At 38.4% G+C, this 12,311-nt stretch overlaps 1 protein-coding gene across 2 annotated transcripts in view; it reads left to right on the top strand.

Annotated features, from left to right (window-relative positions):
* The window catches only part of nlgn1 (neuroligin 1), a 314,164-nt gene that overhangs the window by 112,405 nt on the left and 189,448 nt on the right, over positions 1-12,311 (top strand). For both annotated transcript variants that reach the window (XM_085449665.1, XM_085449666.1), the window contains one exon: positions 4,165-4,224. In XM_085449665.1, the coding sequence (XP_085305791.1) occupies positions 4,165-4,224 (60 nt within the window). The remainder of the gene's footprint in view (positions 1-4,164; positions 4,225-12,311) is intronic.

Here is a 12,311-nt window from a genome sequence, read left to right as displayed (position 1 = left end):
CTCAGTGTCCCTTTCATACTTAAAAGAATTACAGGAACCATAAGAATATAACAGGGGGACCTTGGGTATTTCTCTAGCTTTAACTTGATAAGTGCTAATTTTTAACGACCCACTGACCAAGTTAACTGCACATATCTGTGAATATAATAATTTAAAACATGCTGAGGCCATAAGACACAAGACTTCCAAGTCCTAAACAAAGTCAGACGAACTTCATTGTAAAGGTATTATAGTGAGCTGCTGGGTTGGATAACAGTCTGCACTAATTTACCTAATTAAATGGTAACTGATTGCATATTTCAAATAATTCATAGAGCATTTTTAATCTTTGCCCGGTTTTCTCTGCAGAACTAGTACCAAATTTCTAAATTTCAACTTCTATCTTCAAACTTCTTTCAGTGTGTTTACTGAGGTCCTGTTTGAAGCAATTAAGCTCTTTCCCTCTGAATTACACCTCTTTCACATTTACAGGTCAGCCTGTTAGTCTACCAATCTGTGCTTTTGTTTGAAAAACAAAGGGGGGTATAGTGCAGATATAAGAGAACAGCAATTTGTTAGCATGCAGAAGTAAAGGTGAAGTGATAAGAAGTAGTCACACAATGTAGAAAAAGATAACCTATTTTGAAAGCTGTTATCCCATTGAATCACCATCAGTTGTTATCTATCTTATATTGCCAGTAATTGGCAGGTTCAACCAACTGGTAGGATACTGGTTTGTGTCATTAACTCTTTTAACTACGGTTTTGCTGCACTGCTCCAAAAGACACATGTGCCTAATCACACGTTAGGCCAGTGTTATACTTTCCTTTGCCATATACAAGATGCAAAAGTCTGCTTACACAAAGGTGATGCAAATTTTGTTATCAGAGGGTGAAAGAGACTCGTGGATGTATGCGTGAATTCCAATTTGCTGCGACTCCACAGACCTGTCAGCACCCACACAGCAGACTAAAAGGGCACCAACTGTGAGCCCTTGTAGTCTAGTAGACTACGCACATAAGGACAAATACACCTGTGTTGCGTCTACAGTGGGGATAATCCTAGCTGTAGTGAGTTTTATTTACTTTTTTAATATATATATAAATACCAGGGTGAAAATATACAGGCACATTTTTCTAGATGTCTACATTCCTTTCTTTTTATTGGTGTTAAAATGGATTATAAATGACTTCATGGGTTGCAATAGAAGTACAGTATATTTGGTTGGTTATTATCTATGGTAGGGATTAAAACAAAGGTTATCTGAAAAATGTTTGAAGTGTCACGTTCCTAATCACTGATCAGAGCTGATGCCAGCTGAGACTTCACCAGTATCTCTGCTTCAGTTACCCACACACATATGAAAGCACGCATACACTGGTTCAAAATAGCAGGTGAGGACAGGTCGGTGTCAGGACATTCTTGTCACAGCGACGTTCAGTATTGGCACATGATTGTTGAATGATGTCTCTCTCGTTTTCTCTCTCTCCACGTGTGTGTGTGTGTGTGATATGACATGTCATGCAGCTGTCTTGCTCTGATCCCAACTAACCCTAAGTCAGAAAAGGTGCTCCTATAAAAGCAGCACATGTGCAATTCAGAGAGCAGTCGCATTGTTTTTGTCTTTTCTTTTTTAAATTCTCATAGGTTTTCCAGTTGCTCACAGCTTTTTAATGTTTTTATTTATTTACTTATTGTCTTTCGATGATACTCATTTCATGTTGATGGTGTTGAGACATATGTAGTATATTCAGTGTACTGTGCCAGTTGAAGTATTTTAACATTCTAAAATGGATAGTTGCTTTGGTTCATGGAGACTTAAGACTAGACTAGATCTGGAAGTTAGGCTTCTACATCCTATAAATATAAATAACACAGATAAAACAGCATTTTAAATTTAAATGTCCTCTTGTAGTTTGGATATTTTTCAGTCAAAAACATATAAACACACCACTTTGTTTTGCTAATTTTATATCTATCTATATATAAAAATTAATTGTGTACTTGTCTGTCCGAACATGCATTTAAATTGTAGATGCAACAGTTTGAAAAGTAACTGTAGGCTTGCTGTATATTCAGGTATTAGCACGAAGACATATATCACTCAGCGTCGTGTATGCTGAAAGGTTACCACAGATTTCTCACAACCTTTATGTATTGTTTTGTCAGTGATCTCTCTATGCGGCATACTCTATAAACAGGTGACACATCCCTAGACAGTGGCTGCTTTCTCTTTCTTAGACATTTCCCATTTCCTAAGAAGCGACTTGGTGTCTCGGTGCTTATTCAGCACATTGAAAGCACGAGTCAGCTCTCCCTTATCAAATTGCTTGTCATATTCACAAAAGAGAGCTGGGAGACTGCTGCAGGACACACTGATATGCAGTAAGCCAGCCTCCTTTTTAAAGTCATTGGAAAGAAATCAGTGAGCTTAAAATAAACCAAGATATTATGATGGAGGAATTATTACTCTTGGATATGAGTTACTGGCTAGAACCATCTTAACCATTTAAGTCAGTCATCTGCCATTATGATCTATTTCATAAACATTAACAACAACTCATTTAGTGACATTTCTAGTTTAATATGAGCCATTTATTAGCGTTGACCTTATAAATAGAATAAACTGCTAGATCAGTTTTTAAAAATGGAATTGAAGTATATTTGCATAAAAGTGCCGGCTATTTGCTGCTGTGGTCAATTAAGATAGATTAAAGGACTAAAGTGGTGATTTCCTCATCCACTGATGGCACTTTGAGGCACAACGGGCTCACGTGTTGTCGATGCCATTGCATGTGTGCACAACTGTATGTGTGTGTGTGTGTGTGTGTGTGTGTGTGTGTGTGTGTGGTGGGTTGGGGGAGGACCAGTATGCTACTGATGCTATTCTATGTGTCATGCACCTTGACAGCTTCTGTTATTTTTTGTTAAGACTGCATGTTTCTGATCTTGTTTGGAAGATATATGTATATTCTTTCCTCTCTACGTTTTATTTGTATTTGTGTGTTTGTTTGTTTGTAGGTGTGTAAATACTTTAAGCTAGCATGCGTTTTTTTCTCTGTGTATGTAAACAATACTGATATTAAAATGACAAACTGTTGTTTTTATGGAGAAGCATCTAACCACTTCCCTTGACAGACAATTGCCTGATAAACTTAAACACTACACAAACACTCAGGTTGAACAAAAAAAATGTTTAAAGAGTATTTAAAGAATCTACTAAAAAAAAAAGAAAAAAGAAGTTTAATTCAGTACCCTTATTGTATCTGCTCAAAGTGTCAGATGCTTTCATACTTTACTTTTTTTCTTGTATTGATTAAACAAACATACATAATTAATCTCAATATTATTATGCCAGAGCAAAGTCATTATTGTGTTATTGCTCAGTTTGTTTCCTTTAAATAAAACTGATTATTCTAAATTGTATTATGAAAATTACTATGTGTGCTTATTCATGCTTTATGATTTATAGCATGCCTTGGCAAAAGCATGAAAATAAATGGATAAAGAATAACCCAATAATCACTCAAAAAAAATATATTTTTTGGGGGGGTCTCCTTTCTTTCTCTCACTGCCTTTAAAATATTGGGATAGTTGATATTCTAAACAGGGATATGTATGGACAGATGTTTGTGTGTGTTGTGACATCAAATCACTTTTAAAATGCATTTGGGGAAGTTGTCACATGATTCTCTAGAGTGCTCTGCTCTTAAAAAAAAAACTCTGCTTCTTTTACAGTCTTTGTTTGTTTTTCTCTTCTATTCTGATCAATTCAGTTGTTACCACAATATCTGATGTGTGTAATTTATGCTACTTTATGCAATGTTTTAAAGTTTATGATCTTGAGACGTTTATCTTTAGTTCAGTCTTCATTTTCAACAGAAAACTAACATTTTTTGCCTCTTTTTTTAAAGTCCCTCTTTTTTTGGTCTTTAACTTCTTAAATGAACTCAAGCAGAGTAAATTCCAACATTAAACAAAGTGGACATTGTGGTAATGTTTGCCCAGTCTGCTTGTCAATGTGAGGATTTTTCTAAAAAGAAAAAAAGAAAAGAAAAGAAAAAAGGGGGCTATAAAATCAGTAATGATTGAAAAAACGTTCTTTCTTTTGAGAGCGTCTTTTGAAGACTGTTTGTGTTCTTGATCACCCTGTTTTCCTCCATCTTCTCCTTCTTGGTCCTATAGGTCCCCTTACAAAGAAACACAGTGATGATTTAGGTGATAGTGACCGCACGGACGACGAAGGTATTTTTTCCCCCAATGCCAAACTGATTTGCATGACAAGGGAAATCAAACTTACCCTTTCTCCTACAATTTTTATCTTCTTTGATTTTCTTACATTTCTTGTCCTTTTTTTGAAATTGATGGACATTTTCTTTTTGCTCTTTACTCGTAAACTCTCTTTTTGGGCTGGATGTGTTTTGTCCTCTTCAGCTTGATGTCTAAAATTTACATGTCTTCCACCATTCTTTGATATTAAAACTGTAACATATGTAGATTACCTGCTTGGATTTGCTGTTTCCTTTTCTTTACTTTTCTATGTTGCATCCCACCAGCAGATAGAATAACTATTAACCCTTCAGTCAGCTCTTAACACATTTTTGCATGTTTTTTGTTTTGATTTGCCTCGTTTCTAAATTATGATCATGTTCAAAAGTTTAACCGTTGGCTAACTGGCTTTTTTCTACATTAACAGATCTATTTATGTTTTTGGCATCAAAATAACCTTTGTAAATATGATAAAAATACTAGAAGACATGTTAATATCTTTCTCAGCCCTAGTTGCTGCAAAGACTTGTGGGGTGCAATGCTGGACCAACTTACTACCTATTAATATGTAAAACTTGAATAAATACACTTATTCAGCATTTGCAAGGAACCCACATGACATAGCATTATGTTTAAGGTTTTCACCGATGTCCTCACTGTACATAAACACTTCTATCACTTGGTAATTTCAGTGGAGCAATCATGTTGCTTCTTTGATTGCAGTGAATGCTCACACCGCAGATTGCAATTAAAATTTAGCAAACATCTCTGTGAGACAAAGCTGCTTCTCAGGGGCAAATACCTCACTGGTGGAATTAAATCTCCTGTGAACCAACTCAGCAAAAGGTAAGACAAGGTGAAGTAATTATTGTGGCTTAGCTGATCAGTTTTCAAAGCAGACAAACTTGTAGTTAGAATGTATGTAATATATTATCATTAATATATTTAATTTCCATTAATATTGACTTTGGTAGGTAATTATTGATCCTGGTAATTAAAGACTGACATGTAGCTACATGTTTTAATTTAAAGCTCTGGAAAAGTGGACCCTGACGTAAGATTTACTTTATACATTTTTTTCTGTAAATAGTATATCTTTACAGGGTTAAACAGATTCCAATCTGCTGCACTTTAGGTCACTCATTGTAATATAAATAACTATATGGGCTAGTTATATACATTATATATAAAATCTGTGTCTGCATAGGGACAAGATCAAGGATGCTAACCCACAGTTTCCTGCCACAGTGTGCTAGTACAGAAAATTATAAAGAGAAGACTCTATAACCATATATAGTAATCAAGACATGCTAGTTAACCCATAAATATGCCTGGTTCTGTCAAACTCACCATGTGTTTGAAAATAAGCAACATTGTTACCTGTTCTGCTCTTATTGCCATGAATTTTCTAAACTCAAATGCAATAAAAATAAATTATTTTGTCCCCATGTACTGCTAATCATTTAAAGCCATTTAATCCTTTAATGCAAGGCGTGTTGTATTGTTTAAAAAAAAAACACTTCAGGGTTCCGGCGAATGTCTTTTGAAAACTGCAATGACTCTTCTTTGTATTGAAATGAGTGGTGTTATGATGCTATGGCATTCCACTTGAAACCCATTAATCTCATCAGTAGAAGAAAGAAGAACCTTTGCTCAATTGCCATAAAATAAGAGATCTTTGAAAAGTCATATTACAAATAAAATGTCTTTGATAAAACCCAGAGATAGTGTCATATCCCCTTGAGACTGCTGCAGTGCAATTCTAATGACAGGCAGAAAGTCTTAATAAAGCACCTCTACTGTATAATGTGATGGAGTAAACAGCAATTACATCCAAGTAAAACTCACAACCATCCAGATCCTTTTGATCTGCATCATCATGCAGTTTTTATGGGAGTTCAAACACACACGCATACACACACACGTCAGTAAGATTATAGAAAGTCACAAAGCTCACACAGATCTATTCAATGAATTCCATGCTAGCTTCAAGTGTTATCTCGATAAAGGATGTGGAGAAGACAAGTAATCCAGTTTAATTTACAGGGAAATATGTTTCAGAATGCCTGCATGGACACGCAGACCCTCACTCTCTTTCAGGGCAACTCCAATCAGTCTGAACTCTCCCTCCCCATTTTACTTTCCACGTAGCTCTAGAGGCTTTGACCTTTGACATAGTGTTGCCTTTTATCTGCCAACTCATTGAGGACATCCCTTCACAACCCCTCCCATCCAGTATCTTGCATTTTATAATCTCTTTATATTCTCTAAAGCTGCTATTTGTAATCCTTTTTGTGCTGGGAATGGAGATGTAAACAGGAAAGCCCAGAGAACTTGTTAGAAGCTTCTGTTTCAACATCAAATATTGCTGGAATAGTTAAGAGTCAGAATGTGGAAGTGAAGCTGTTTCAAACTGTGGCATCTACTTATGGAGGCTCTAAGTATTACATGTTATTACCTGTGAAAGATTAACCTCCAGGGATACAGTATAGATTAGAGTGTTAGGGGCCCAGAGATGTTGCTAATACCATGTAGACAATCTTGGAGTAAAAGAAAAGATCATAACAGTATCAACGACTGTAGGAGGAAGCCGGAGTACACAGGGAGAACTTGCAGACTCCACAATGAAAGAGGTGAATGGTCCAGATGGTGGAATCGAACTCAGGACCTTCTTGCTATGAAGCATCAGTGCTTACCACTGTGCTCCCCTTCTTTAGTTCTGTGGATTTAAATTCATACAAGATGGTAATTTTCCTTTGGCTTCAGGTCAGGGAAGCGGGTTGTCACTATTGATAGTGCTTAGATGCTGAGACTAGCTTAGAACACCTGGCCTTCTTGAAAATCTTGGGTGGGGTGCTGCAAGCATCCCTCCGAAGGCACTCTTGTCTACTAGGTACTTCAGTGCTCACATGGATAATGATAATGTAACCCCAAGAGTAGTTCTGTTTCTAGAGTTCAGTGCCGATCATGGATAGTCCATAACGGAAACTATGTTTGACCATGATTGTGTCCAAAGTGCACTTGGCAACAGGAAATGTTGCCAAGTTTGGTTGGATTCTGGAGGTAGCTGATCAATGCTGAAAAAAAAAAGGACATGGCTCTGTCAAATCCATACTGGCAAACTTTGGGAGAAGTCTGATGAGGCCAGGGAACAAGACTTTCAGTCGACTTCAAATCAATTCTGGCAAACCGTCAGGTATATATGGTTGGGTTGGCGTGCTGACGTCAACTGAGGACACAAGAAATAGAAGCAGTGTTTGTGTGATGCATATGACTTCCATCACTAGGTGTGAAGTCACTGAGGTAGAGATGGCTGAGCTTTCCCTAGACTCCATTCAGACTCTGGATGTTGTGGAAATGAATTGGCAAAGTGTAGTGGTGGAGAACGCATTTAAGCACTTCCCTTGTCCTCTGGAGCGTGGTGGTGCGGGGGCTGTCATTGTTGGCTATTTAGTCCACGTAGAGCAGTAGTAATAGTTTGTTTTTCATTGCTGGCAAGAAGTTGGACTCATTTCCCTTAGGTATGGGGCTCCACCAGGTCTGGCTCTTGTCATCGATTCTGTTTGTGATTTTAATGGACAATGTTTCTAGATTCAGGCAAGGGGAGGACAGTTTCAGGTATGGTAGCCTCAGGATCTTATCTTGGATTTTTGCTGTTGATGTGGTGCTCTTGGCTTCACTGGTTGATGGACTCTAGCTTTCACAGCCATGGTTTGCAACCAAGTATTGAGCAGCTAGGATGACAGTTAGTACCCCAAAGTCTGGTTCTCATCAGAAAATGAAGGCATACCCACTTGGGGCAATGATCCACCATCCCAAATAGAGAAGTTTAGGTATCTTTGGGTTTTGGTCATGAGTGAGGGAAGAAGGGAGTGGGAGACAGTCAAATGGATTGATGTAACACCCTGCAATAATGGGGTAAATATAGAGCTTAATTCAAAAGTGTGACCTTACTACTTGAGCTATGTTTTACATTTTTACCCTTACGTATGGCCGCAAGCTCTGGGTAGTGACTAAAAAAGTGATACACAGATAGAAGTTGTGGAAATGGACATTATTGAAAAGGTTCCCTGGCCTCAACCTTAGAGATATTGACCTTAATCATTGGAAAGGAGCACAGGGTAGAGCTGCCAACTGGATGTCCAACTGATAGAAGACCCTGAAACAGAACCAGGACAGCGTTTATTGTAGATTTAAATGTTAGTTGATTTGGGAATGATCAATGTTTGTACTGCATATTATAATTTAGCTGAAATATGGTTTTCTAATTATAATAAAATGATTGGTCACTGTTAATACATGGTAGATTTAAATAAATATATCTAAATCTCTTCATCATACATCTCTACATTGATGCCTTCTTAACCATGTTAGTGAAGAAGTTTTTATGAACAGTTTTCACTGAATACATTTTATTAGGCAGCCTTTGAATCAGTTTTTAGCACTTGGCCTCATTTTTTTTCTTGCTGGCCTTACCAGGATTCCTGTGTCTTTATTCCCTGCAGCAAAAAGCTAGAGCTAAAGAAAAAAAAACAACCCTTTTCTTCTTGTGACTGTTGTTGGTTTGATAAGTCCTCTACACTGGCAAAGGGAGAGGATACCAAAGTTTTTGCAACAGCCTGGGGGCCTCTCTTAGGGTTTGCCCAGAGAAATCTAAAGCACCTGAATCTCTTTGATCATAACCTCATCCTCAAGGAAGCAATGATCTACTCCATGCTGGCATGGCACCTCTCCTCTGACAAACCCTCCCTGACCCATACTCATCCCAGGGAAGATTGAGTGGTAGAATCACTACATGATTGCATCTTATTTTCACTCATCTTAGAGCAAGCTTTCATCTTTCTGCTCACTGTGAAATACACAAACCCACACACACAGACACACAGAAAAGAGAGAGAGGACAGTTGAATTTTCCTGCCTGATTCTAGACACATTCATTGAAAATTAAGTTACAGGAATCAATATTAACTACTGATTACAATAATCACACATGTATTTGCTAGTTCAATAATCACCTCAAATACAATTTATTCACTGATGGAAAGTGGTGGGTGGTAGAAAGTGTTGAAATATGCTGAATAAATTGATAAGTAAGGGGAATGAATGGAGAGGCTGGGATTTACAAGATTTTTTTGGCTCTGAATGCTGCACTTGGCAGCCAATGTAGGTTGCCAGGAAGCCATACTGAGAGCAAGCTGGATAGCATAAACTTAAAACCTTAATATATAATATGTTGAGTATACACTGGGAGTTGCTTTAGTCAGTAAATCCAGGTAAATTCAGGTAAATCCATCAATGTTCGAGCGTCGCTGTGGCAATTTTATCCTAACCTCACCTCATTACCGCTGACCTTCAGCAAAGAACAAAAAAAGCCACACTGGATTTATATCACTTCAGCAGAATTTAATTTCTATTTTCAAGTAACACTTGAGAGGACTCATAAAAATACAAGTGACTCTAATAATACACAGCTTCCATTCTCAAAAATTATGATTTTTATCATAACTCTTTCCTTATCATTTTGTTTACAAACCCATGTTAACAATTACAATTAATGCTATTCATGTTTTTTATTATATAAAGCCCATTGGATTTCACTGTAATTTGCGGTTGTTGTAATCATCTACATCATCTTCATTTGTTGTTCATAGCCATGATGTTGGCATCATCTCTACCATCTTCACTGTTGTTGCCATTATCAAAATCCAAGCCATTCTTTTCCCCAGAATTTCAAATATTGCAGTTTTTTTTCAGCACATATTTGGCACAGATGCTTTGAACCACAAGCTGTGGCGGTGTTATTAGACACTAAGAGTGAATGGTCCTGTTTGACAAAATCTCCAAAAGGAAGCAGAAGGGGCGGTGTCATCAATCACAATACTGTCAACCAGGAAACTTCACTTTGTCCTGTTTCAGAAGTTTGTTTGTTTTTTTTCATTCACTATATTTTAGTTTATACACCAAAATTACCAATTTAGTTTAAAAAAAGATAATAGTTTGGGTCAAAATATTTGCAATTTGGATTACATTTTAAAAAAACATGCTTGTTGAAAAACAGCCCTTTTGTTCCAACTAGTCAAAAATTCACAGGTTGGAAGTTGCACGTTACCTGGCCCCACTGCTGTTTTCGTAACATGATGTTGACTACATCATAACTGCCACCACAGTAACATTAATATTAGCATAATTGTTGCAATATTGTCCTTTAGTAACATCATTGTCTTGATCATAGCTATTGTCTGTTATACTTGTCCTCATTGCCATCAATGTAATAGGTAGCTATCATGATTTTTTAGCATGGTTGTTATTTGTCACTGAGATCATTTGCACCATAATAGTTTTCAGTATCATTACTATCAACACCATTAGCAATGTAATAGTTAATCGCTTTCATAGTTAGCTATTGCCGTCATCAAAACCATCTTGGGTGACACCAGCAAAAAGTATTTTTATTTCCATGATTGTCACCACTATCAAGTACATTACCATTACTGTCACTATCATGGTTGACATCATTGACATCATTGTCTAACTCATTGCAATCACCATTTAACATTCCCACAGCTGATTCCACTATATATCCAGTATTAATTGCCATTATCCTCATCTCTGTCATCATCAAGGCTGTCAGTTAATTATCACTACTGCCACTGTCATGCCAACATGACTATCAGCATTATCATTACCATTGCATAACCACCATCATAAACAGAATCATATCATCACAATTACCCAGTTCATTCATTCTTATTATATGCTCGGTTTGTCTCCCCTCCTCTCCTTTTGTTAGGTTGCACATATATCTGGACTGTACAGCACCAGCACACATACGCACTTGCCATAATCTCCTGACCTTTTTTGTCAGGAGTTTCTGGAAGTGTTCCAGAGGAGAGTTATGATGTGTCGCTACATTGTGGCCAGTGCCTGCTGCGACAGAGGGAGCTGAATAGCTTTAAAAAAAAAAACTGTAAAAGGACAGAGACTGTGGAGTGATGTAATGGTCTTTGCACTCAGGGAAACAGAAGAAAAGACAAACATAATACAAAGACATGCATTCAGAGAGAATTTTACCAGAGCCAACCTACCTTTTCTTTAATCCCAATTCCTTTTCTGTGTAAGGTCATTCTGACTAATAAAAAAAAACAAAAAAAACACCCAGCACGCCCCTGCGGGCGGTTTATCCTTCAAGCTCGGGTCCTCTACCAGAGGCCTGGGAGCTTGAGGGTCCTGCGCAGTATCTTAGCTGTTCCCAGGACTGCGCTCTTCTGGACAGAGATCTCCGATGTTGTTCCCGGGATCTGCTGGAGCCACTCGCCTAGCTTGGGAGTCACCGCACCTAGTGCTCCAATTACCACGGGGACCACCGTTACCTTCACCCTCCACATCCTCTCGAGCTCTTCTCTGAGCCCTTGGTATTTCTCCAGCTTCTCGTGTTCCTTCTTCCTGATATTGCTGTCATTCGGAACCGCTACATCGATCACTACGGCCGTCTTCTTCTGTTTGTCTACCACCACTATGTCCGGTTGGTTAGCCACCACCATTTTGTCCGTCTGTATCTGGAAGTCCCACAGGATCTTAGCTCGGTCATTCTCCACCACCCTTGGGGGCGTCTCCCATTTTGACTTCGGGACTTCCAGATTATACTCGGCACAGATGTTCCTGTACACTATGCCGGCCACTTGGTTATGGCGTTCCATGTATGCCTTGCCTGCTAGCATCTTGCACCCTGCTGTTATGTGCTGGATTGTCTCTGGGGCATCTTTACACAGCCTGCACCTGGGGTCTTGCCTGGTGTGATAGACCCCAGCCTCTATGGATCTTGTGCTCAGAGCTTGTTCTTGTGCTGCCATGATTAGTGCCTCTGTGCTGTCTTTCAGTCCAGCTTTGTCCAGCCACTGGTAGGATTTCTGGATATCAGCCACCTCCTCTATCTGCCGGTGGTACATACCGTGCAGGGGCCTGTCCTTCCATGATGGTTCCTCGTCTCCCTCCTCTTTCTTGGGTTTCTGCTGCCTGAGGTATTCACTGAGCACTCGGTCAGTTGGGGCCATCTTCCCAATGTA

Source organism: Copadichromis virginalis, linkage group LG23 (genome assembly GCF_057382275.1).
Source record: "Copadichromis virginalis isolate Kocher_CV1m ecotype Utaka linkage group LG23, C_Virginalis_male_GT1.1, whole genome shotgun sequence".
In the NCBI taxonomy this organism is placed as follows: domain Eukaryota; kingdom Metazoa; phylum Chordata; class Actinopteri; order Cichliformes; family Cichlidae; genus Copadichromis; species Copadichromis virginalis.
Note: the sequence above shows the minus strand (reverse complement) of the source record. Positions and strands in the feature narration are given on the sequence as shown.